The sequence below is a fragment of the Arvicanthis niloticus genome, chromosome 6 (genome assembly GCF_011762505.2).
Source record: "Arvicanthis niloticus isolate mArvNil1 chromosome 6, mArvNil1.pat.X, whole genome shotgun sequence".
NCBI lineage: Eukaryota > Metazoa > Chordata > Mammalia > Rodentia > Muridae > Arvicanthis > Arvicanthis niloticus.
In genome coordinates, this window is record NC_047663.1 from 12,267,476 (window position 1) to 12,295,426 (window position 27,951).

General features: G+C 40.4%; 1 protein-coding gene across 3 annotated transcripts in view; it reads left to right on the forward strand.

Moving 5' to 3' along the window:
• Positions 1–27,951, forward strand: part of LOC117711606 (ATP-binding cassette sub-family A member 9) — a 62,403-nt gene that overhangs the window by 14,331 nt on the left and 20,121 nt on the right. For all 3 annotated transcript variants that reach the window (XM_076935541.1, XM_076935540.1, XM_034507384.2), the window contains 17 exons: positions 1,434–1,581; positions 4,259–4,427; positions 5,913–5,971; positions 6,187–6,297; positions 7,663–7,838; positions 8,152–8,271; positions 8,462–8,600; positions 9,067–9,157; positions 11,136–11,275; positions 13,157–13,276; positions 14,477–14,672; positions 16,585–16,751; positions 17,372–17,505; positions 19,632–19,769; positions 22,173–22,280; positions 23,358–23,531; positions 26,335–26,448. In XM_076935541.1, coding sequence (XP_076791656.1) covers positions 1,434–1,581; positions 4,259–4,427; positions 5,913–5,971; positions 6,187–6,297; positions 7,663–7,838; positions 8,152–8,271; positions 8,462–8,600; positions 9,067–9,157; positions 11,136–11,275; positions 13,157–13,276; positions 14,477–14,672; positions 16,585–16,751; positions 17,372–17,505; positions 19,632–19,769; positions 22,173–22,280; positions 23,358–23,531; positions 26,335–26,448 — 2,304 coding nt within the window. The remainder of the gene's footprint in view (positions 1–1,433; positions 1,582–4,258; positions 4,428–5,912; positions 5,972–6,186; positions 6,298–7,662; positions 7,839–8,151; positions 8,272–8,461; positions 8,601–9,066; positions 9,158–11,135; positions 11,276–13,156; positions 13,277–14,476; positions 14,673–16,584; positions 16,752–17,371; positions 17,506–19,631; positions 19,770–22,172; positions 22,281–23,357; positions 23,532–26,334; positions 26,449–27,951) is intronic.

Here is a 27,951-nt window from a genome sequence, read left to right on the forward strand (position 1 = left end):
GGAATGGTGAGCATAGTGTCCTTGTCATTTCTTGGAGACACATCTCCCAGTAGTTTCCCAGTCCTCTGGCTTTTAACATCTTTCTTCCCTCTCTTCTGTTCCCTGAACCCCAGGCACAGAGGTTGTGCTTTAAGTGTATCCATTTCGGCTGAGAGCCCTGCCCTCGATCAGTTCTTTACATTTTGACCAATTGTAGCTTTCTATAATGGTCTCCATTTTTGAAAAGCAAAGTGGCTTTGATGAGAAGTGAAAGCTGTGCTTAACTGTGGGGATAAGGATGAGTCTTTTGAATGCAGTTGGGAACTGTGCTGATTTAGGGAAGTGGCAGTACCTCTTCTAAGATCCTTGACCTCACCAACCCTGGGTAGTTGGCTAGATTTCCTTTACCATACATGAATTCTCTCTCATTGAGTAAGGTTTTAGTCCGATTAGAGAGTTGTTGGTTACCATCAAGATATGGGTGCCACACATGCACCTTTAGGGTTTGTCATGCTGGTCATTGTTGTGTTTGGTATGCATCGTGGCTGGGCAGAACTCTTAGTTGCTTCCCTCGATTGGCAGCTTGTACACCACTGTCCTGTACTATGAAAACTAATCCTTCAGGAGGTAGCTTTCAAGTCAGATTTAGGTCAAATCCTGAGTCCCTTGCATGGTGTTTTTAGCAATCGGGACTTATCTCCAACCTCCAGGAGACAATAGCAATAACCTGTATTGTTTGGAGAGTCTCTTGGACTCCCATAAACAATGACTTGTTGTTTTCTCATGGCTTGTATTGAGATTCTTGTTAGTTTCTGGCTCTAAATGGAAGATAGCTTTGCCGCTTGCTATGGCTCAGCTTATACTTCTAACTGAACATTTCTCAGGTTTAAACTTGAGAAACATGTACCTTTAATGGTATCGCAAATGTTGGAAAATTGAGACTTTGAAAAAGAATTGGATGTTTCCACATGAAATTAAATCTCCCTTCAGAAAAATTAATTCATGTGAAATCACTGTATGTTGGTTGAAATTATTCTTCTCTTTCTACTCAGCTCCTTAGAGACTTTCATTTCTCCATTTTTCATTCCAAAATGGAATTTTAAAAATTATAATATAACCACATAATTATAATATAACCAGCCAACTGTAATTATAAAATTATAACAACTCAGGAATAGTCTCCTCGTTTATAGCTTTTAACCCTGATGGATTTTTGCTTTAGATGTGTCTCAAATACCACCTACTTGGAGTTTTGACCTCTTCTAAGGAGATTTATCTACCATCTGTAGTTTGTAATTAGATAAGTAGTGTCCGTGAACAGTAATAGGCCTGAGCTGTATAGAGATATAAATTGTCTCGTTTATTCTTTCCCCTTGGTGTCTAGCAGAACCAGGACCATAATTATCCTTTAAATTACATTAGTCCATTAAAAATTCTATGCATTTCCTTTTCAGCTTATACACTTGGACTACGATGTGAATTCTAATGTAAATTTGAACTCTCCAAGCAACTCGTACCTGGTTGTGGCCACCCTCTTCATGTTGGTTTTGGATGTTCTTCTCTATTTGGCACTAGCATTGTATTTTGACAAAATTACACTCAGTAAGTAGCAGAACTTCACACATTTTTACTGCCTGCGCTTACTTAGAGTAACCATGACAGTGCTTTTCAGCCACCCTAATGCTACGACCCTTTAATACAGGTCCTCATGTTGTGGTGACCCCAACCACAACATTATTTTTGTTTCTACTTCATAACTGTAATTTTGCTACTGTTATGGATCATAATATAAATATATGATATTTCTGATGGTTTTAGGTGACCCTTGTGAAAGGGATGTTTGACACCCCCCTTCCCCCCCCCCAACCAAAGGGTTCACAATTCACAGGTTGAGAACCACTGGTCAACAACGTGTTGAATATAAATGGTATAGCATTTTCTTTTTGAAATTTCTAAAATCACATTCTGTACTTTAGAAATTATTTTTGAGACTTCCATACATGTATACAATAAAACATGGTCATATCCACCCCTCAATGCCCTTCCAACTACCACCATGTTCCTTGAAAGGTGCTTTCCCTCCCCCTTTTTATAAACCCCCTTAATTCCAGTTAGTAGTGTCCATTTGTGCATGTGTGTGGGGACTAGCCACTGGAGTATGAGGAACTGATCAGTGAACACATCCCCATAAGAGATGAATCTTCCTTTCCCAGCAACAATATCTCCACAGAATGGGACAGGGCCTGGAGCTCCTCTATCCCACTTATGCCAACTTTTGACTGGCTTGATCTTGTATAGGTCATATGCAGATAAGCACGGTGCTTCTAATATAGGAACATCTTGCTTGGCTTGTTAGCGTTGTAACACACACAGTCTAGTGCTAAGAAAGACTTCAGATGTCTTTTCTCTCTCTGAAACTTGCATTGTATCTGCTGTCACTGTGGAAGCTGCCTAGTAGAAAGAAAGCTCCCCTAGTAGCTGGGTATTACTTTCTCTATGTCCTTTAGTCCACGTATGTGGTGTCTTAGGCAATAGGGTCTTACCATATAGTTAGAGTGGGTATCCAAAGACAATGGCAATGTCCTCCCTCCCCTTTTTAAAATCTCTGGGGCCTCCCTGGCCAATAACACATAAGAAGCTATCTTATACCTTGTATTGCAATATTCATTTAATAACCCTTGTATCTTAGTTAGGGTTTTACTGCTGTGAACAGACAATAGGACCAAGGCAACTCTTATGAGGGCAACATTTAATTGGGGCTGGCTTACAGGTTCAGAGATTCAGTTCATTATCATCAAGGTGGGAGCATGACAGTGTCCAGGCAGGCATGGTTCAGGAGGAGCTGAGAGATCTACATCTTCATCTGAAGTTGGCTATTGGATGACTAACAGGCAGCTAGGATGAGGGTCTTAAAGACCTACCCACAGTGACACACCTATTCCAACAGAGCCATACCTTCTAATAGTGTCATTCATTCCCTGGGTCAAACTCATACAAATCATAACACCTTGTCTTCCAGGTGTGACACTGCTCACCCAGACATGGTGATTCCATTTTAATTCTTGAGGTTAGCTTACTAACTAGTGGGTTTTCATAGGGCCTCTTCATAAATCCTTAGCTTCTATTAACTAACTCATTATTCCCCTTTCTCCTCCCATTCTCCCATCCCCATCCTGTTTTATCCATGACCCCCAGTCTAAAGCGCCCCCCTGAACCTTGCATCCATGGGAGAGAAAGCACGAGACGCAGAGATCAGGTAGTTACTGCAAAACGAGGCTTTAATCTGTCTCACACACGTGGGGAAACGCGGAGAGGTGTGGAAGGGGAGAGCTGAGGAAGGGGTCTCGCTTAAGTACAGTCTAGAGTGACGTATTCACTTCTGATTGGCTGTTCGCTCACCACCCAATATTATGCCTTGGGATTGGCAGTGACTTTGGCACGCCTATCTGCCTAGCAGCTGCGCAGAATAATTGTTTACTGCTGGGGAAACATGAGGCCAACGCCATCTTGGAAAATGCAAATGTGTAGCCACTGAAACAGCGGCTCACTACACCCCAGCATACCCCTCCTCTCTCCTTTTATATGATAGTTCTCCTACCCTTCTATTTATATTGTTGGGTTGTGAGATAGCATGTTTCTATGTGGCTTTTCTTACCCCTACCTTGGGTTGGCCCCACTTCACCCCATCTCTCCTATATTCCCAATGACCTTCCCCGCCTAAATCCTTCTACCTCAGCATTCCATTGGGCCACTCTCATTTAACCTCTAACCTACTGGTCTCCTCCCTTAATATTTCCTCAAGCCCCACCCCTTTCTAGTTTCTTAGCTTCAGTTTTGCTCCAGGTTAAACTTGAGAAACAAAAGATTTGAAGTGAGGCTCTGCGTCTGAGAAAGAACACAGGGCGTTTGTCTTCTTGGGTTTGGGTTGCCTCGATGAGTATAAGTTTTCCAGTTGTATCTGTTTACCTGTAAATTTATTTTTTCTTATAGCTGAGCCATATTTTAACTTTATATGTACCACATTTATCTACTCATTTTGGACTTAATAGAATGTTTAAGTTCCTCTCAAAACAAGTAGCTGTGACTTAAAGACACTTTCTTTTAGTTTACAATGCTGCTTTTTTTTCTCATATTGGAAATACCACGTTGTGTGGTGCTACCTAAGGCAATAACATGGGCTTGGTAGAGCCAGAGAGGTAGGTTTGGCATGCTAGCTAAATGGCATGCCCTCCTTGAAGTGGTGACTGTCCTGGTACTTACTCGCCTCCTGTCTGTGTAGGTAAGTACGGACATCAAAGGTCTCCACTGTTTTTCCTGAAGTCGTCTTACTGGTTTCAACACAGAGGAGCTAACCATGTGGTCCTTGAGAATGAAATAGACTCTGACCCTTCACTGAATGACTCGTTGGAACCAGTGTCTCCAGAATTCCAGGGGAAAGAAGCCATCAGGTAATGAATCAGTCAAATAAAGTACATACAATAGAGAACAGGCCCAGATCAGACACAGGGAAGTGTAACTGAGAGCACGCCCAGATCAGACACCTACAGGTCAGAAGCCCATGTACAAAGATTTCCTTCTGAGCCCCTCTGCGCCCACTTCCTCCCAGCCTTCTGTTCTTATGAAGTGATGCTCTCATTCTAGATACCATGGTCTTTTATCCCATATCCTGTATTTACACTAATATCTTTTGGCACAGTAACAACTGTCAACAAATAAGGACTTCAGTTTCAAGTTCCTCACCGTCTTCTTTGGGTTTCTTCTTTGTTTTTCGCTCTGATGTTCTCTTGGTGATAGACGGGGGCACCACTCCCCTATTCGCATCCTCGTTCTGTAGAATGCACTTTATCTCTTTTCATTTCACTTCTTGGCGGATAAGGTGAAAACACAAACATAAGTGATGTAGAAAGGGGGTTAGAGACATCCCAGGAAGATGGGAAGAGATGACAAGACCACAAGGTACTTAAAGCCCTGTATGGAGAGAACCCAAGGAACTCCCTCCCCGAGCCCCCGCACTGCTTCCCCTGAAGCCATGGCCACGCTATGGTCAACACTTTGACTTCCAAACAGTTACACATTCCAAAGATCCTAACCTTTGCTCAAATTTTGTCTATAGCATTCACGGGATGCTTTTTTTTTTTTTTTTTTTTGTATTACAAGAAATTAATGCAGGTAGACTGTGCAGGCTCTACAGCATAATAGACCTTCAACTCATTGAAAGTCTTCTGTGTTCTTTTCTATTTTTCTTTAAAGACAGAATGTTACTTTATACGTCATTCTGGCTGGGAACACAAGATGTCTCCCAGGCTGGCCTCAGACTTCTACACATCCTACCTGAGTTCTGAGTGCTGGGATGGTGGGCATGCGTCGGCATGCGCCTCCATGCATAACTTCTATGGACTCTTAAAGCTGTCTCATCGTTTCATTGTTTTCCTTTTCTTTGGAAACTTCAAGCATCCTGGGTTCTACAACTCTTGTTTTCTTAGGAATCAACCCTACATTGTAATTAGTGTTGCCATCCTTGCTTCATTACTTACTGAAGATGTGGACTCTGTGAATCGCATATTTGTGCAGGAGCTTGGTGTGAACGCAATAGATGGGACCTCACTCGGAATGTCTTGACTCCAAAGCTCAAGTCGTTTTGATCTGATGTGGTTTCCTTCACCCACACCATGGGATCTTCCACCACTGACTTCATCTCCAGCTTTCTTCTTTAGTCATCTGTCACCATCTGCATATACCCACAGGCTGCCTACTCCCTCCATTTATGTTCTGTTGAGGTACAATGGGCAGAGCTGCTGCCTCTCATGGGGTGCCCAGGATACTTCTGACAGTGCCTGTGCAAAACGAAGAACCTCTAGGTTTCACCAGGTCTCCCCAGTCGCTGCAGTTTCCTCAAAACTTTTTTTTTCTTTTTTTTTTTTTCTTTTTTTCAGGATCAAAAATCTTAAAAAAGAATACCCAGGAAAGCATGGAAAAGTCGAAGCCTTAAGAGGTAATAACTAGGATTACATTTATCATAGGTATGTGATTTAGAGACTGTTGTGAAACTTCAGCAGGAATGAAGATGAGGGATGACAGACAAATTTTGAGATTGCTCTTTGTGTTTGAAGATTAGTATTCACATGTATGCAGTGAAAAATTGCCAAGTGTGGAGACTCTAAAACAGCTATTCAAGCACTGAATGTAATATCTCTGCAATCATGTCAGGTCTGGGATTTGACATATATGAAGGCCAGATCACTGCCCTCCTTGGTCATAGTGGAGCTGGGAAGACCACCCTGATAAATACACTCAGTGGCCTGTCACCCCCTACTACAGGTAAGAGGTCAAAGACAAGCTCAAGGGCAAATGTGCTTTCCCTTAGTTAAACCTGGTGCATCATGTCATTAAGACAAAACAAAACAAAACAGAAAAAACAACAACAACAAAAACCCCTGGAGTTTTCCTTAAGCTTTCTTTACACAATGTATGCGTGTATTGAATTATATGACATTTCCCCAATAGTAGGCGCTATTTTTATGTTTTTGTATGGTAATTGAAATTTTTTTTAGAAGTTTAAGCTATTTTTATATAATTGTATACATTTGTGAAAATGTGCTTGATACAAGTGGCTTTCTAATTATTCAGTTATTAATGGACATTTCTGCTAGATTACATGTTCTGAACATTGAATCTTTTCCTCTTTTGCACTCTCTGTCTCTCTGTCTCTGTCTCTGTCTCTCTCTCTCTCTCTCTGTGTGTGTGTGTGTGTGTGTGTGTGAGTGTGTGTGTGTGTGTGTGTGTAGTATATAAATATCTGTTGGCAAGCCCACCTGGATGAGTACATGTGGAGGTTGCAAGGTCTTCCTCAATTCCTTTTCACCCTTTAAAACTATTTTTTAATCTTAAAAAAAATTTCTTTTATTTTTGAAAGTTTTATATATGTGTACAGTGTATCTGGGGCACATCCATTCCACACTTCTGCCCCCCAGCACCTCCCAGTTCCACCCCAACCCCCGTCTCTCCCAAATTTATTAAAAAACAATACAATAACCCATAAATCCAAGTATCCTTGTCCATATGCACATGTGTGTATGGTCATCCTCTGGGGCAAAGGCAAACTACCCACAGCTACGCCCTTTACACACAAGCAAAGTAACTCTGCCTTTCTCAGAAGCCATGAGCTTCTTAGCTTGAGGTGGGGGCATTTCCCATCTCTGCTGAAAGATTTAAGTCTCTTCATATCGCCTTCTCCTTATTCTTTGAGGCAAGGATTTGAACTTTACCTGAAACTTGCTGTTTTTTTAAAATTTGTATATTCATTCACTTTATAGTCCAATATCAGCACCTCCTCTCCTCCACACTCCCCCTCACACATGTTCTCCCCACAATCCACCTTCCCCATCTATTTTGAGAAGGGAAACTCCCTTTCCTAGGTGTCACTCTCCCTTGACTATACCCACCCCCACAACATCAAGTTGCTGTGGGACCAGGCGCATCCTCCCCGGCTGAGGCTAGACAGACTGTCCATTTGAGGGATCCACAACTCCCCTAACTGCTGCATAGCAATAAATTCTCCAATTCTGCGTACCAAATATTTCACCTACTGCGTGTTGCAAATGGGCAACGTCTGCTTGAATGAATGCCGTGACTTATGTAATTCACACCTTGTCCTGATGGTAACTCTTTACTTTCTCTGGATAGGTTCTGTCACCATTTATAACCAGACAGTTTCAGAGATGGAGGACTCTGATGCTGTCATCAAGCTCACGGGAGTTTGTCCACAATCCAATGTACAGTTTGGGTTTCTCACCGTTCGAGAAAACCTCAGGCTTTTTGCCAAGATAAAGGGAATTCTGCCACACGAAGTGGAGCAAGAGGTATATGAACAAGTCCAGTGTTTTGTACCAACAGAAGTGAAATTGGCCACCTAGAAAATTTTAAATGTGCTTGTGTGTCTGGACATGTCTGTGTCATCTAAAGTTAGGCTCAAAAGCTCTTTATAAAGATAGGAAACTGTTTTAAAGGTATGAGAGTCACAGTGGATCATGCCTGTAATCACAGCACTTGGGAGGCTGAGGCAGGAATACTGCTAAACTTCAAGCCAGCTGGGGCTACAAAGAGAGACTTGGTCTCGATAAAGGTAAAAATAGCTTGGGTTTTACACTAAATGTTCCTTCCTCATTTGGTTAGGTACAACAAGTTTTACGGGACTTAGAAATGGAAAATATTCAAGACATTCTTGCTCAGAATTTAAGTGGAGGACAAAAAAGGAAGCTGACTTTTGGGATCGCCATTTTAGGAGACCCCCAGGTAAGGAGATAAAATAACTTGTGAAATCCGATCGGAGACTCAGAAACTATCATACTGGATAGATTTGCAAATGGTAAATGTAAGAAAACTTTTATGTACACATACCAATGCTTTTACAAGTGTAGTACTTTTTAGCATCATCTTACCCTAGAGGAATAAATAGCCCTGTGACATTTTCTCTGCTGTTCAGGTTTTGCTACTGGATGAACCAACCGCTGGGTTGGATCCACTCTCGAGGCATCGCATATGGAACCTACTGAAAGAGAGGAGACTAGACAGAGTAATTGTCTTCAGTACTCAGTTCATGGATGAGGCTGATATCCTGGCTGGTAACTATAGTTTTCTTTTGTGTTTCATTGGCAGAAAGTACGACTTAACATGGGTTCCAAGTAGACCCCTTACACGCATCTCACAAGTGACAGCCACAACCAACATAGGACAATTTTCTTATCTGCTTCAATCTCTGCATTCCAGATGCTTTGTCCTATGGAAGCATTCTGATCCTATCACAGAGAAGTGAAGGTTGTAAAACATAGGATATCATCTCAAACATGGCGTAGTCCATGTGGATAGATGTCTGTAAGCTTGAAAGACACTGTGTAGATGCTTAATGTTCCTAAATATGCAGAGAATAAGAAAACCTAACTCATTTCTGTTATCAGACTGCCAAGAAGGTCTCAGAGTTAGGATGTGGCATGCTTCTACAATGTCCTTTGTTCATGGATTTTGATTTTCACATTTATGAATACTGAAGAAACCACTAATACTATTTATCCTTTTGTTCTTCCCAACTAGACAGGAAGGTGTTTATATCCAATGGGAGACTGAGGTGTGCAGGCTCTTCTCTGTTCCTGAAGAAGAAATGGGGTATTGGCTATCACCTAAGGTACAGCTCCGGGATGGAGAAAGATGCATGGCAGACACACTGGTAATAGGTGCCGTCAGTATCAGGTCACAGTAGACCTACATCTATAAAGTTGGCTCCAATGGACATGTTAGAAGAAACTTACACATGCACTTAGCAAGAACATAAGATACATAGGGTCATAGACACCGAAAATTCAAGGCTTAACGTAGGTGCAAAAAAAAATGTTTTCATAAAACATTGCTTCTGAGAGTAATTTCTTGGTATTTTGACCCTTTCTCTCATCTTTCAGAGTGGATTTCTGTTCATCCAGATGATTTTAATACTCTAGTTTTCCTTGACTTCCATTTTTGCCGTCTTCCTCTTAGGTCTCCTTCAGTTCAGGATAATCACACGATTGTTGTAAATCTTAAAAACAAAACCAAAAAATTCTTAAAAAATCACATCATCCTGGAGATTCAATAGACACTATTATTATTTTCTTTGACTTCTAAAGCTCACCAAATAAATCCACAATGCTAGCATTATCCACTGTTACAAGTGGATTAAATAATTTCCCTCCATTTAAAAGGTATTACCCATTGGTCTCTAGGTGAGTCTCTGTGGATATTTGTAGCTGTCTTGTTTCTGTCTATGGAGGGTATCTGCTTCATCCAATGTCATCACACTCAACTGTGTACCAACCTTACCCATGTATATGTGTATGTCTCTGTGTGAACATGCACATATGTGTATGGTGTTCAAAGGCCAGAACAGGGCATCAGATACCCAGAGCTAGAGTTACAGGTGGTTGTGAGTGGCCAGATGAGGGTGCTCAGAACCCAACTCACATTTTCCATAAGAGCAGCAATCGCTCAGAACTGCTGAGCCATCTCCAGCCCTCTTAGCTGTTCTCGGAGGCCGTTTCTGAATGTTGTATCCTTAATGAGTGTCTTCTGTGCTGGAACCTACAATGCACTCATTCAAATTGGGCTTAATTAATTAACTTGGTCTTCAGTAACTTCATTTGTAAAACAGCAGTAATAGTATTTTTTTAAAAAGTTAATGGTAATGAAATGAGCACCTGACAGGGTACAGAGTACATAATTGAATCGACGCAGCTTCCTTCTCTCCCACTTTTTCTGAAATTCTCTTGCTTTGTATTAACACTAAGCTACAAGCTACTTTAGGGAAGGCTGCTAAAACTTCTTCTGCTTTGTGTCTTTGATAATGCTAGGCACAGCACGTTTGAAACACAGACCAGTTTTCAAACTAACTTTAGCCTTATGTAACCACTCAAGTGAGGTAATTTGCACCACTCTGTCACCTCTATACATTTCTGTGGATATGACTAACAATGGAGTTTCTAAAAAATTACAAATTTCATAAAGAAGTACATGTATTGAGAGTTTGATTTAATGACAGTTTACTTCATGGAAGACCCAGCACTGTCTCATAAGTATGGATTTACGCCATCTCTTAAGGTTGACTTGAGAATTGCATATTACTTTATCTCATAGATAAGAATTCTGAGTCTCAGAGACGGTGACTAGCTCACCTGGGCTCAGAGGCTTTCACAATATGATGTCAATACCGTGTTCTTAATGACCAAACAGATGATGTCTATTTTGCTTTTGCCAAGTTCAAGCATTTGCAGAGCTCATGAATTACTAAGAACAAAAAGAGAACTCATAGTTGGGTTTTCTTAGTAGATGGAGACACAATCGTGTATTCCCATTCACTTCACCTGAGCCAGGATCTGGTTCACCATTTCTTCCATTCAAATGACATCTCTGGAATTCTCTTAAATAAGTCTAACCTTCCTTCTTCCTGGTTCCTCTACTATGCTGCACACATTAGGTTTGGACTATGCTAGTATCATTGCATCTAGTTCTTCTATACACAATGTGTTCCATCTGGTATACATTTTTATCTCATAAATGTTCATAAGCAGCAACCATATACTACAGAAGAAATTGTTAGAAAAAAATAACTTTATCTCATTCTTTCTAAATGTTAGTTTGCATTTGAATGAAACATGTGATCCAGAGAGTATAACGTCATTGGTCAGAAAACACATCCCTGATGCCAAGCTGACCGCACAAAACGAAGAACGGCTTGTCTATATCTTGCCCCTGGAAAGGACAAACAAGTTTCCAGGTAATCCTGAACAAGCTACATGGCTCTCTGGGCTTCAGTTTCCTCACTTATATGAAGGAAATGGCAGTCGGAACCTTTATGAGTTTGTTCTGATGGTTAAATTATCACTCAAAACATTTAAACCTATTGCTAAAATGTTACACATCAATAATTTGTAGATGGACCATGTCTGACACATGGTTACCATGGTATTTCCCTACCTTTAAGATACAAATAAGTAGAATGCATGACCAGGAGACAAAAAGAATAGATGCTGCCATTTCAAATCGTGATTCATTCTCAAATCAGAATACCAGAAATGGCAGTGTTTTTTCTTTGTCAGGATCATTTAATCATAATAACAGACACAATCAGAGTACCACATGTAGTTGGGAGGAGTTGGCGGGAGAGCCAGGGAGTAAATATGATTGAAATACATTGTGTATGTGTATGGAATCCTCAAATAATGAGTAAAATTTTATATATTTAGAAGGGTTAAGAAATGAACTCATCTTGGAGGCAGAGACATGGTTTTCATCTTAGATGTACACACGGTACATCTGAGATGCATCTCATTATGAAGACAGAAATCTTCACAAAGACTGAACAGTTCAGTTTGCTTTACTGTTTCTTAAAATGCATTCCAAAGGGCCGAACCATTTAAATTAAGGCTGGAAAGCGGATTTAAGAAACTGGGAGCACTTAGGTATTTTCTTTTAGTATATATTTAAGATAGCTTTAGTTCCCATCATCAATTAATAATTCTCACAATGCCTTGCTAATCATTCATGTGGATGTATCCTATTTCAGTATTTCTGAGTAAATCTCATAGCACTTTTAGAAGGAAAGGGAGGAAGGAAAGAGAGAGAAGAGGGGGTGGGTGGAAGAGAACAAACATATAAGCGGTTGGGATGACTTCCAGGGAAAGCACAGAGACACACCACATACTCTGCCCACTCCGTCCTTTTCTTCATTTCTACTTTTTACACCGAGTTCACAGAAATTATTTATTACTGTATACATCTGTTGTTTATGCATTTGTTATTATGGGTTTTTTTCTTTAAAACTAATCTTAACCTAAAGTAATAAATATTTATTCTCTGGATACTATTCTTTAATCAGAGTTTAGAATTAACTGACCTCAAAAGAGAATTTTAAATAGAATGAAAGGAGTTGGAGAGAAGGCTCATTCGTTAAGAGCGCTTGTTACTCCGCCAGGGGCTCCAGGTTCACATCCTAGCACCCATATCAAGGAGCTCATGACTTCTTGTAGCTCCAGCTGCAGGAGATGTTTTCTGGCCTCCATGGTGCAATACACACACACACACGCACACGCACACGCACACACACACACACACACACACACTACCCCACATAAAAGTTTGAAATTAAAAATAATTTAACATATCATTAAGGTGTTTGAATGTTTTGCCTGCATGGATACCTACATACAATGTGTGCTCAATGCCCCTGGAAGCCAGAAGAGGGTGTTAAATCCCCCAGACCTGGAGGTAGAAGTGTTTGTGAGCTGTCATGTGGGTCCTAGGAACAGAACCTGGGGCCTCTGCATGAGCAGCAAATACTTCTAACCACTGAATCATCTCTCCAGGCTCTGGAATTAAAAAAAAAAATGTTAAACACATCCATTCATTTTTTAAAAACTGAGGAGTTTTCTAGGTATAGAAGCAGAAATGTCTATGTTATATATTCATACTGAGGAAACCATGGAAGCTAATATAGTCTACAGACAGGTTTTATGAGTAAGTGAACACGGATACCAGATTATGGTAAAAAAAAAAAAGTACAGGTAGTTTATTATCCATATTTTCTCATTTTGAAAGATATCATTAACTACATCATTATAAATGATACTGTAATCTACCTTTTTGTTCTTACTTTTAGATCTTTACTGGGATCTTGATAGATGTTCTAACCAAGGCATTGAGGATTATGGCGTTTCCATGACAACCCTGAATGAGGTGTTCCTGAAGTTAGAAGGGAAGACAATGGCTGATGAATCGGGTAAGGGCGGGTGCTTTGAGGGAGATGACACACATGCCATTGCTGGCACCTGCCTTGGGAAAACTTGGAGAAGAAATATAGTCTTAACAAGCATGGCAATGTATCACACTAGATCCTCGTGGAATAGACAATAAATCTGAGGCGTCACATTATCTGAATCTAAAGGGCTGTGGCAGAGAGAAAACTAGAGATAATGTTGAAAATTCATTTTCTTGGATGTATTACTCCAGTGCTTTCGGGATTTATTTGCTGTTGTCCTAAGGTCTGTTGTCAGTCTGTCAGTCCTTGGGAAGCTCTGACTTAATGACAGTTTCCAAGACATTTCTTTACTTGCTTGTATTAATCTCACGGTGGTGTTGACTCTATCTGCCTTTTCATTTTTGTTTTGTTGCCTCCGACTTTTAAAGTATCAGTCAAGTATATTATTCAACCTATTTTCTCCTCTTCTCATTTCTGAAGTTACATACTTGGTACATATGTTAGCAGTTATGCTTTTAAAAAAATCAATTAATTAACTCATTCATTTTTGATACAGTCTCCCTAAGTAGCTCTGGCTTCTTGGAGTTTGCTATGTAGATCAGAACTCAGAGATCTCCTTGGCCCTGGCTACCAAGAGCTAGGATTAAAGGCAGGCACTACCACACTTAGTCATACACGTAATTTTTAGTATTATGCCAGGCAAGAGCTGGAAAAAAGCCTTTTATCCAGTCTTTAATTTGTATACATTTTACAACTTTCTATAAATCAACTTTCCCTAGCTTTCTATTAAAAAAGAAGCAAAGGTTTATCTAGGTTTTCAAATGTGGCTATATCAAAAATGTCATGTCTCCCATCCTGACATTCTTGAAGGGCAGGAGGGGCTTCTGTATGTGCTAGCTTTGTTACTTTGGTCAGAAACACCAAGGTGACTTAGCTCTTGCAATGAGGACATTTGTGCATGGGTTTCTTTTCCTGGATTTCTGAGAATATGTCATAGAAAGCTGTGCATGCCTTTTTAAAAAGTTACAATATTTCTCTATTATCGTCTCAGATCGTTTTGCTTCTCTTCCACTTCCTCTGTAGTTACTTTAAGATAGCCATGACTTAGACTGCGTATTTGCTTACAACACTAACGCTGGAATTTTCTCTCATGTAAATGGTTGTGGGGGAAAAGCTAAGCAAATCACAATAAACTTAAAGGCGACTGATCTTCCATTTCAGATGTTGGCATTTGTGGGCGCTTACAAAGCGATGGGGCAAAAGACGTGGAAAGCCTTGTAGAGCTGGAGCGAGTGTTGTCTCTAGATCTGTCAGGAAGCTCAGTCAGTGGCATGGCGCTGTGGAGGCAGCAGCTCTGCGCCATTGCGAAGGTTCGCTTCCTCAAGCTCAAGAATGAACGAAAAAGTCTGATGACCGTGTGAGTACGGAGGCTCTGAATGGTGGAGAGTGCAATGGAAAAAGTAGACAGAGTACATCCCAGCACATGCGGATGGTCTTCTAAGCATTTTATGTAATAAACCTGCTCTTGTGCATATGTGATCAACATCTATAAAGTTAGGGATTATCTTGATTGCACGCAGAATTTGTCCTTACCAAAGACTCCATTCTCTTGTTTTCCCAAAACGCCAAAATCTCTTAGATCTTTTTATAGTATAAGGTAGGGGGAAGGACAGGGGAGAGAGAGATGATATATAGATATACAGACAGGTAGAAAGACAGATATTGATTTTAACGAATTGGCTTGCACTACCACGTGGTCTGGAAACTGAAATTTATAGGACAGATCAGTAGCCTGAAAACTCAGGTCAGTGTTAGGGTTCCTGCCAACGGGAGGGCACAGAGGGTCTGTGCCATTTTTACTTTACTTCTCAGTGTGTCTAGTGGCTGTAAATCAGGCTTTTCCACCTGCACCCCACTTCCCAAAATCATGACTCTGAGACTTACATATATATGAACAAATGCCTATCTTGGGTTTGTTCCCCAATTAGTTCATAACTTAATCCACTTATTCTATTCTATGAGGGCCACATGGCTGGTTTCCTCTTGGTTTCACGTGTCTGTCTTCTCAGAATTTGGGGCGAATCTCTTCCCGCCTGACTCTATCCCAGAGTTCCTCTCTCCCTACTGGGATTCCCACTTCCTATTTCCTGTCTCAGCTCATTGGCCAATCAGTGTTTTATTGACAGGCGATACTTCCATACAGTACGCAAGAGATTCTGCAAGTGCCTGTTGTAGCAAACCCTTCCAGCATCCCCCTCATGGATAAGTGCTGCCTCCTAGCATAAACGGAACTCTACACTCAGAAGACGTATTTACTCAAGTATTTGCAAGCACTCCTGTACAAAATTCTGTTGTTTAGTGTTTGCGCATATATTAAAGAAAACCAGACATGTATAGTTGCGTTGTCTTTCTGTTACTGTAATAAAATAGTTGAGATGATGCACTTATGAAGAGAAAATCTCTTCTGCTTCAGTCAAGTAGGTTCCTATCCAAGACCAGGGTGCTCTAAATGTCTGAATGCATAGTCCCATTTAAGGACATTCCCTAGTAACCTGTGTTTCATACTCTACCCATGTCCTGGCTCTTACATACTTCTGGATCCCTCTTCTGCAGTGTTCCCTGAGTGTTAGAGGCGGTGCTCCCAGTGAACTTGTTTGGAGCTGGGCCCACACCGTCTGCTTATTTTCTGCATCTTAGGCAGCCACTAGTCTTAGTATGTACCATTGTTCATTGTAAGGAGGGGCTTCTTTGGTTAAGGCTGAGAGCTGCTTTTGTCTCCAGGGATAAACCATTATTTAGAGGGCAGTTTTCTGCTATGCTAGGAATAAGTTCCTCATCTGGTCTTTTTGTCTCCCCAGACCTGAGTTGTTAGACAAGTTGACCGTGCCAGACATTTTTCCCCACCCATTGCTTTGTCTTCCAGTAATTTCAGAGGACCGGGGCTTACATGAGATTTTACTATGCCTGTAATCTCAGCACTCAGAAAGTAGAGGCAGGGAGATCAGACGTTTTAGGTCATCCTTGGTTACATAGCAAACTCCAGGCCCTCCGGGACTACAGGACACCCTGTTTAAAACAGAAATCAAATGCAGTCAGAATCAGCAGCTTGGAAGGACTGAAGGAAATGTTGAAAGCAGGAGTAGGTGTTTGGTGGCAGACCAAAGATATACCATTTCATTTTAGAAAGAAGAAGAGGAAGCAGTATGACTTGAGCATTCCCCATGCCCATAGTTTGTCACTATTCATTATCTATTGAAACCTAGAGCCCCACAAAAGTTGTTGTAGGTTGTTGATTGTTACTATTTTAATATTTATTTTCCTCCACTTAGGTTATTGCTTTTTGGCCTTAGCTTTATCCCTCAACTTTTGGAGCATCTAGTCTACAAGGTAGACCACAAAGATTACTCATGGGGGCTATCTCCGAGTATGTATTTCCTTTCACCAGGACAGCCACCACAGGATCCTCTGACCCACTTACTGGTCATCAATAAAACAGGTAATCTGTAAAATCCAAACATATATATATTTTTTTGGGTAGGGGATTACCTGGGAAACATAAAATACACAGAAAATAATTATGTCTGTGTATTTTATAAAACGTTTATGAGACCTAACAGTAAAAAGCACAAATTTAGAGTTTGTTTTATAAACATATTATTGTTTCGTAATTCCCTATAGTGCTGGGCTCTGAGAACAAAACGCTCCAAATTCATAAGAATATCTAAACCAATAGAATCAAAAATCATAGTGTTGGTTGGCTAATTGTATGGTGTCTGTTTGTTTGTTTGTTTGTTTGTTTGTTTGTGGTACTGGGCATTTAGCCCAGGGCCTTATGCATTCCAGTGTTTGACTACCGACTTACACTCCTAGACATCATACAATACTAGAAATAGTAATAGAAATTTTGTCTATATGTAAAGAATCTTTATGACATACACAATCAACATAACAGATTTTGTACCAAGCTCTAAATCTGCCCTTTAAGGATATCTGTAGGCAGTAATAAGGATATCTGTAGGCAGTGATGACATGTTCTGGGCTATGCTGTTGAATTTTTTGTTGCTTTCTGTACTAATTGACTTATCGTTCCTTTTTCTGATCTTGCCTTTGCGGTAGGTTTAAGCATTGATAACTTTGTACATTCACTAAGACAGCAGGGCATAGCATTAGACATGGATGCCCTGGGGACCAGAAATGGCACAGAAGAGGCGCTGTACAATGGTGCTATCACGGTGCTGGGTGATGAAAAGGTATGGTAGTCTCTGATGGCCGTGCTTCATTCACCAACAATGGATTGTAGAGATTCAGTTTGAGTAACTCAAATTAACCAACATGAAAGGCTGACTTGATACCAATGATATATTTCCCATTTTCGTAGGAGAAGCTGAGCCAAAATCATTTGCTTACTCTCTCCAATATAACTATTGAGGGATTTAATGGTAATTTAAAAATCTTATCAATTAAATCCGGCTTTGTTAATTAGCTTAAATTGTACTCGCGGGGGAGCTGAGAATAACTGTTGTTTAGATTTGGTCTCGGGTCTTCAGTCCGCTGCATCTCCACAGTGCTCCTTCATCTGTATCACTTGCCTAGAGATTTTTAAAATGTGACATTTTGATGAATTCTTTGAGAATTTCATAGATTGAGTTTTGATCATACTCCTTGTATTAGTCGGGTTTCTCTAGAGTCACAGAACTTGTGGAATGTCTCTATATATTAAGGGAAATTATTGGAATGACTTACAGTCCGCAGCTCAACTAACCCAACAATGGGCAGCTGTGAACAGGAAGTACAAGAATCTAGTAGTTGCTCAGTCCCACAAGGCTAGTTGTTTCAGCTGGTCTTCTGTAGAAGCTGGAATCCTGAAGAAGTAGGTTTCAACTGATGTGCTGGCACGTAAGTGCAAGCAGGTGAAGAAAAGTGAGCTTTCTTACACCGTCTTTATGTAGGCCTCTGGAAGAAGGAAAGGCCCAGATTAAAGGTGTATATCACCACGCCTGGACCTAAGCTGTTCTTTACTTGAAACTTGCTCTGTCCCAGGCTGGCTTGAACTCAAAGATCAGCTTGCCTCTGTCTCCTGGGATTAAAGGTATATACCACCTTGCCTGGGCCTAAGCTTTTCATGGCCATTATACCTCAAGATCCGGATAAGAATTTTGTGTCTTCAGCCTCAAGATCTGGGTCACAGGTGTGCCCTCCATTTCTGGATTGTAGTTCATTGCAGATATAGTCGAGCTGAAAACTTGGATTAGTTGTCACACTCCCTAACTCCTCCGTCCTCCACCTCTTTACCCATATAACGTCAAATTTTATGTATGTATGAGTGTATGTATGTGTGTGTATGTATGTATGTATGAGTGTATGTATGTATAAGCATATGTATGTATGTATGTATGTATGTATGTATAAGCATATGTATGTATGTATGTATGTATGTATCTTGAATTGCCCAAATACTCTCGTGTATAGGGACTGCTTTAGAGTGCAGTTGACCTAACAGGCATCAGGCCCTTACAGAAAACTAATATTTTCCATCCCAGCAGCTATCAAATGCCATTAGCTCTTCAACTAGGAGTGAAACGTTTTGCCCACCTCTCCTACTCCATGCTGAGATTTCCTCTGGCTTGAGTTTGCATAGATCTTGTGCATGCTGTCACCACTACTGGGAGTTCATGTGTGTGATCTACCTTTCCTTGTAGTCATCCTTCACCTCTGGCTCTTACAAGCTTTCCTCTCCCTGTTCCTTGACGATTATTTAGCCACTTGGGTTGGGTATCTGATAAAGATGTTTCATTTAGAACCAAGAACCCCATTGTCTGCACATTGACCGGGTGAGGTTCTCTGCTAATTCACACCTATTTCAAGAAGCTTCTTCGATAAGGAGTTGAAGGATGCACTAATTTTGGGGTGTAGCAATAAATTATTAGGATTCAATATAATACTGTGTTCATTTTGCCAACAAATGGTAGTTCTTTCCCTTCCAGGGCATGTCACCCATCTAGCCACAGGTTCTTGTTCCTGATAACTGTGCCAGGTCAGAGTGTCATCTCATGGTGTGGGTCCTAAATCTGAGCAGAGTGGTTGGTAGCCCCATAACTGTCAGGCTACTATTGCTACCAAATGTCACTTGATTTATTTAATTTTTGTGAGATTCTGGGCACAAACAGTTCATGCAGTTGATGTTTGAAAGTAGTGGTATAGAAATCCATTAATTCCTTTAATTACATAGGGAATCAAATCATATGAGTAATGGTGATACTGCTTTCTTGCTCCTGCTTTATGATATTATCAGTGATTTCAATGGTTTTCTAACATAATCTGCCCTTAAGTTTTGCAGCGGCTTCCTGAGAATTAAGAAATACTCATTACATTTTAGGGTCTCAGATTTTCCGTCGCGTGTAACGCCAGAAGACTAAACTGCTTTCCAGTCCTCATGGATATTATTAGCAATGGGCTGCTTGGAATCTTTAACTCTTCAGAACGCATTCGGACTGACAGAAGCACAGTCTTCGAAGTAAGTAAATGAAGACCTTGGATGTTTTCAAGAAAGTCCTCGGAATGCAAGGTGTAACATCTTATCAACTTTTATGAACTTAATGATCTTACATTTTACCTATAAATAACAACATATGTTACTGCACTGCCTAGCTGTGGTTATAGAACAGTACAAACACTATGGTTTGGGGGCAATGAGACTGCAAGAAGTACTATTAATTGGAAAAACCTTCATGTGGAACCCTCTGTGCCCTTAATAGTGGGGGTATAGTTGGATAGGGGAAGTTTCCAATGTCTGTGCATCGTTTTAAAAAAAAATCAACTTGATTTTTGTAGTCTTTAATACACTATTTCACAAAATGATACAATTTCACCATAAAATTTCTGCAGAGGTAAATGCAGCAATGCTTGCACTTGGTTAACATAGTCAAGGCAGTATAAGGACAAGAAATGAGGTGGGAATATGTAGGTGAGTTGCTCAAAAGCAATGGATCTTATCATTATTACTATTTGTACTGTTTTGCTAGGAGATGTTTTAAAAGAAGATTTCAGTTCAGAACTTTCACCGTTGACTAGATTAGGGTGATTATGACTGGCACCATGGGACTAGTTCTCGTTTTAAAGGTAGCTGTTATATAAAAAGTTTCAAGCACATTAATAGAGAATTTAATAGCCTCCCACATTTACAAGCCAATACAACTATTACAAATGTATAGCCTTAAGGGTATTTTGAATTAAGTTTAGATCATATAATTTTATCTATAAATATTTTACTTTGTATATCTGTTAAAGGAAAGAATCATTGTAGTAGATGATTTGGCTCAGTTGGTAAAGGGGCTTGCTGCTAAGCCTTTTGTTCTGAGTTCAATCCCCTGTGACACACTTGATAGAAGGAAAGAATTAACTCTTAAAAGTTATTACCTACACACACACACACACACACACACACACACACACAGAATTTTTTTTAAACTAAAGGACCTTTTTAGAACTACAATATTTGTATCTCATGTAAAAGTAGCTCCCCAGTGAGATCAAATACCACGTTTCTTTGACTGTCTTATTTGGAATGTGTTGCTCATGTGCGCTTACATCCTTTAGTGGTATATGGATCAGGGAAAAGGTCCTAGACTTCAGGTCTTCCATTTATCTTACTGTGTTGACTTTCTTTTGCCTTAGAAAATGATATTATGAGAATACTCCACTGTTTTTAAAATCACCTTGTTATTAAGAATGTGCCTGCTCTTAGTACACTTTTCCTCCTATTGGGCTGCTGTGTCCATTTTTTTTTAATGATGGTTTTAACTGCAGAGTTTACATAGGTAGGAGATGGAGACTGTGGTTTGCTCTTTCATTTCTTTTACAAAAGTCTGTCACATTGGATCAGAAAAGAGAGAGTGGCCAGCCGTAAACACCTCCTTTCTTTCCCCTTCTGAGGTGGCATCTGTTTTTTTTTTTTTTTTTTTTTTTTTTTTTTTTTTTTTTTTTAAGGTGTTTTGTTGGATACAAGCATTTAATCCCAGAAACCAGGAGGTAGATTCAGGAGGCTTACCAGTTTGCTATTAGCCCAGGCTATTTTCTGAGACATCGTCTCAAAAAAAAAAAAAAAAAAAAAAGAAAAAAAGAAAAAAAGAAAGAACGAAAGAGATATATAAAAGGTCTTAACTGCAAAAAATTACTAGCTATTAGCTCAGGTGACCTTGAATTTACATGTAGATAAACTTAGAATCTGGTTAGAAATTATATTAGTTTAGTAAAGTGGTGTTTGTAGGCTCTCCTTCAAGAATCATGACTTCACTAGCCCTAGACAGCTGTGGATTACCAACAAGATATGGCTGGCACTATTAAACCCTTACAAATAGAGTGCCATGCTGGTCATTGGTTTAGTACATAGGCATCATGGCTGGGTAGGACTCTTGGCCTCCCCCACCTCCTCCTCCTTTGGAAGCTCAAATTGTCATCTTCTGCTACCATGGAACCCGGTCCTCAGGAAGGACTTACTTTCTAACATCCATGTACTTACTACTTTATGTATGTCGGATCCCTGAAAACATTTAAATCTGATACTTTTGCATTGTCCAGAAGCAGAAGAATGACTCCTTATAAAGGTTTAACTGAACTGCTTTGGCACAAGTTTGTGACAATAGAAAAAAAAATATCTTCTCCATTGGTGTTCCAATAATGTGTATTATATAATAAATTGTGTGTGTGTGTAAAGATAGATAGCTTAATATAGACATAGAGATAAATGCTATTGATGTGTGAAATGCTTTAATCTTACAGTAAGAGACTGGAGCTTTGTGACCTTGGGAAGGGCTCTGAGGGCTTAGCACAGCTCACTCATTTGCTTGATACAGTGCAGAGAGTATAAGCGAGTCAGAGGCCTGGTTTTTGTCTGCTCACAATGTCTGTATGATTTTAGGAGCACATGCTTTATGAGTATGGATTCATGAGCAACGCATTTTTCTGGATACCGGTGGCTGCCAGCCTCACGCCTTACATTGCGATGGGCAGCATCAGTGACCACAAAGTAAGACATGTTAAAGTCTTCACATATCTTTCATGCCCAGGAAAACTTCCTTTGGATCTTGTGAACGTAGATAGATTCGTGCGCAGGTAGCGAGTCTATTGTATGTGTTTGTTGCAATGTATAATCGAGCGCTTCAATAATAGGCTGTCAAAATAGGAATAAAACACATTTTCCTTAAACAGGATAATGCCTCCATCCAGTAGTAAGTGACAGTTAATAATCATTCTCTGAGACCAGCTGTTCTCTCCTCCACCCCATTCTTCATACAACAGACTCATTGGTACTCATATCTCAGCACAAGGACAGTTTCAACCCAAACCTTTTCCCTGTTTAATAAGGCTGAACAGATGCCCATAAAAACTGCCATGTGAACTCATTTTCAAAATATATGAATGGTGCTTACAGTCGTAGGACTTTCCTCATTTTTTAAGTGTTTCTTCTTCACCAGGAATGAATACCATCAAAGTAGGAATGTGTTTTCCTTCAAATTCTGCCCATTCGCTTTGCTTCCCATAATGGGCCAGCCTCTGTTCCCGTGCCCTATAAGACACATTTTAACTGTAAGGGTGTTTGTTTGCATGCATTTATCTATCATGTGTATATAGTTCCCATGAAGGTCAGGAGAGGGTGTCCCATTCCCTGGAACTAGAGTCACTGTCCCTGCTCAAAGCATCCAAGCACAAAGCCTGATAGCTGCCCATCAAGGCATAATGCCCAACAGCTTAGCTTTTGTAAATAGATAATTAAAAATAAAAAGTGTTTAATAAGAACCTATCATTAACTTCCATATTCCTGACAGTATTCAGCAGTACCTGTATCCTAGAGAGCCAAATCAACCTGTCTGTCTCGTTTTGCAATATTATCCTTCCCTCTCATGTAGGGTTGTGGAAAGTGGTGATGTCGTTTGTCAAACAAGAGCAATAATTATTAAAGGGATATAGTAAAAATAGTTGCTGTAACTATGTATGTGGTTTCCTGAGTCTCAGCTTTTTAGGATTTTATGTTGATCTTTCTATTTTCTTTTCTTTCTTTCTTTTTTTTTTTTTTTTTTTTTTTTTTTTGTATTATTATTATCAGAAAAAAGTTCTTTCCCAGCTGTGGACTTCAGGCCTTTCCCCATCTGCTTACTGGTGTGGTCAGGCTCTGCTGGACATCCCCATATACTTCCTCATCCTCCTTCTCATGCAAATAATGGACAGTGTTTTCAGTTCAGAAGAGATTATGTCTGTGATTGAGAGCCTGTTGATTCAAGTAAGTGGCAAAGACTTAGAAATTCTTACATTTTGGGGTCAAGTTTTATTAGACCATCTTTTCCATGACTGCAGTAATATTAGGTCTTAGAGTCCCGTTGGCAGGTCCCATTGATGAAATAATTAAAAAGAATCTCAGAAAGGAACTTGAGAATGATTCATTGGGGTTCAACAAAGAAAGAAAGCCCCAAGCGCAGTAGAAATATTAGCAGCTGCCAAGAGAAGGGAGCTGGAAACACTGGGGTGGGGGAGGGAGAAAAAGGAAGGAGAGAGGTCAGGAGCAAGAGGGAGAAAGAGAGAGGGAGAGAGAGGAAAAGAGGGAGGGAGAAGGGAAGAGGGGAATGGGAGAGAAAGAGAAAAAGAGAGAGAGAGAGAGAGAGAGAGAGAGAGAGAGAGAGAGAGAGAGAGAGGAAAAGAGAGAGAAAGGTAGGTGGAGTCCTTGCCCCTTTTAGTTTTCACTGACAGAATGCAAAACTGTCCTTTTTCCAGGGTGGCAGGGATTATGCACAAAATCAGCTCGAAAGCTGCTCTCTACACTTGTAGAGGAACAGAGAGGGAACTACAGCACAATAATATGATTGGACTTAGGCTTGCAGTCACCTGACAGTTTCTCTCAGGGGGCTGAGGCCTCAGGATGTGGGAGACAGTAACTAGCTTCATTTACTGTCAGCTTACTTTAACATTGTGTTAGCTTTGGACCAAGAACGACTGACTGAGAGCATCTTACACTGCCAGTTTACGCTTTAACGTGGCCGCTGTTGGGCCAGTTTTGAAGTCCCTGTTATGAACTTTGCCTTTAGTTCCAAGCACCCTGAGGACTGTTACTGCCTACTGAAAGGCCAGCGATGTTTTAGTGGTTTTTAAAATATTATTTTAAAATTAGTTCTTTGAGTGTTTCCTGCCTGTTTTGACTGTATTAACACCCTGACCCCCAACTCTTCCCCAGTTCACCCACTCAGCCTTTGTTAATCCCATATACGTGAGGAAAAACATTTCCATGACAGAGCAATGAAAGCAAGATTTATTTTATATTTTTGTTATTATTAATTGATTATTTTACTTACTTATATCCCAAATGTTGTCCCCCTACTGATACCCCTCACAGAGTTTTTCCCTCATCCCCTGTCCCCTTCACTTCTAAAGGGTGCCACCCTGGGCATCCCCCCTCCCTGGGACATCAAGTCTCCACAGGATTAGGTGCATCCTCTCCCACTGAGGCCAGACAAAGCAATCCTCTGCTACATATATGCTAGGGGCCACGGAACAGCCCATGTATGCTTTTTAGTTGGTGGCTTAGTCCCTGGGAGCTCCCAGGGGTCCAGGTTAGTTGACAATGTTGGTCTTCCTGTAGAGTGGTCATCCCCTTCAGCTCCTTTAATCCTTCCTCTAAGTTTTTCATAGAGGTCCCTGCCTTAGTACAATACTTGGCTGTGAGTATCTGCATATGTCTCAGTCAGTTGCTGGTAGTCTCTCAGAGGACAACCGTACTAGGCTCCTGTCTGCAAGAACAACATAGTGTCAGTAACAGTGTCAGGGTTTGATGTTCGCCTATTGAATGGATCTCAAGTTGGATGGATCACTGGTCGGCCGTTCCTTCAGTCTCTGCTCCATTTTTGTCCCTGCATTGCTTTTAGACAGGGACAATTTTGGGAGGAAGAGTTTGAAGGTGGGTTGGTGTCTCCATCCTTCTACGGAGGGCACTGTCTAACTACTGGAGGTGGTCTCTTCAAGTTCCATATCTCCACTGTTGGGCATTTTGGCTAAGGTTACTCATATTGAGTTCTGGCTTTATTTAAAAAAAAAAAAAAAAAAAAAAACTGGGACTGGCCAGCCAAGTGCTTCACCTTAAGTTGGTATTTTAGAGAGTAGCTCCAGACTAACTTTTTGAGGTCCTGTTTATTGGGGTGGTGGTGACGGGGGGGGGAGCCATACAGTTAATAGAAAATAGTTGCAAACATGTTTACAGGGGTGAGATAATTGGTTGCTAGGAAAAATACAATGAAAAGTCAAGAATAAATGCAAGAACAGGAGTCACTCATCATGGGGCTGATGGTCATGGGTGTAGATAGATCAAAATAGCCTGAAAACATATTTTGCAAGGCAAGGAGCAATCATGAATCATGAGTTCGGAGTTAAGCAAGGCAAGGGACAATCAAGTGTCATAGGGTCATGAGTTTAGTGTAGGTTCAAAGACATATTTTACAAGGTACATCAGGTTTTAGAAAACAGAAACTTATTCCTAACTAAAAATGGAAACCTGTTCTTGTAGGGACTTAACAATATGGCTCCTGTTTTGAAGAGAAGCCTGCTGTGTTGGTTTCATATCTTACTTTCTTAAAAAAAAAAAAAAAAAAAAAAAAAGCTGTGCACAGGGACCCCAATGGAAGAGTTAGGGGAAGGACTGAAGGAGCGGAATGTGATTGCAACCCCATAGGAAGAACAACAGTATCAATCAACCAGACCCCCCAGAGCTCCCAGGGACTAAGCCACTAACTAAAGACTACACATGGGGGGACTCATGGCTCCAGCTACATATGTAGCAGAGGATTGCTTTAGCTGGCATCAATGAGGAGGTCCTTGGTCCTGTGGAGGCTTGATGCCCCAGTGTAGGGGGATGCTATGGTGGTGAGACAGGAGTGGGTGGGTGGGGGAGCACCCTCATAGAGGCAGGAGGAGGGGAGATGGGATAGGGGGCTTGCAGAAAGGAAACTGAGAAGGGGGATTTAAAAAAAAAGAGTTGAGAGTTAGGTATGATTACCCTTAAGTAATATTCACCTACGTCACCTGAATGTTTCTGTTTTCAGATCCCATGTAGTATTGGATATGCATCATCTCTCATATTCTTGACTTATGTGATTTCATTCATTTTTCGTAATGGCAGAAAAAACAGTGGCCTCTGGTCATTTTTCTTCCTAATTGTAAGTATGTGCAAATGCTTCTCATTTTATTTTTAACTCTTCCTTGGACAAATCTACGAGCATATATTTTATTTTACTTAAAATTTGTTTTAGACCTACTTACATTAGATTACGTATGCGAGTGTTTAGCTTGCTCGTATGTGTGTGCACCCCATGTGTGCCTGGTGCCTGTGTAGTTCAGAAAAGGATATCAGATATCACGGAACTGAAGTGAGAGATGCTAATGAGGTATCATGTGTGTGCTAGGAAACAAACCTGACCCTCTATAAAAGCGACAAGTGCTCTTAAATACTGAGCCTTTCCATTCCCAAGAGGTATATATTTTAATCATTGTACTACGCAGAATGGCAAATTGATAATTCCTTCTAGGAAATTCTAATTGCTTTAAGATGATGCTAGATCTATGTAAATTGTACTGTCTATGTGGATACATATGTAAAAAGCTTAACAGATACATTAGGTATACATTTCTATCCCACAGCTGTTCAGTTCTTTCCATTGCTATACTATACCATTGAAGGCTAAGCTGTAAATGATTTATCCACTGGTGATACATATCAAATGGCTTCCTGTTTAGAGCTGCTATCAATAATACTGAAAGGAAGTCAATATTATGTGTACTTTGGCACATTTATGTATACATGTATATACACTTTTGTGGATATAAGCCTTACAATGGAATTCATAGTAATTATACTTTGTATGTTCACTTTTGGTATATCTTGCAAATGAGTTGTCTCTTAGTTAAAGTTTTATTGCTGTGAACAGTCACCATGACCAAGGCAACTCTTATGTGGGCAGCATTTAATTGGGGGTGGCTTACAGGTTCAGAAGCTCAGTACATTATCATCAAGGTGGGAACATGGCAGCATCCAGGCAGGCATGGTGCAGGAGGAACTGAGAGTTCAACATCTTCATCTGAAGGCTACTTGCAGAATACTGACTTCCAGGCAGCTAGGATGAGGGTCTTAAAGCCCACACACACAGTGACACATCTACTCCAACAAGTCCACACCTACTCCAACAAGGCCACACCCATTCCGACAGGGCCACACCTACTCTAGCAAGGCCACACCTGCTCCAACAAGGCCATGCCTTCTAATAGTGCCACTTCCTGGGCCAAGCATATATAAACCACAGGTTGTTTACAGCAATGTAAACTCCAGGAATGGATTTCTTATAAAGTTTCTTCAAAAGAAAAACCAATAAAGCCATTCAGTACACTACAATGTTTCTAAAGAGAAACCAAATAAAACTATTTAGTGCACACAAAAGCTTCACAAATAACTGTATCAGCTTTATAGATAATTGCCCAAATATAGAGCCAAATCAAGACATTTCAAGATGGTACATGATTAAATAAATGGATATGCAGCTATGTGGTAGAGTATTATTTACTACTAAGAAGAAATGAGCTACCAATCCCTGAAAAAACATGAAGTAAACCCGAAGACAATATGAAAAGAGCTACACCCCATGAATCCAATTACAGGGAATCCCATC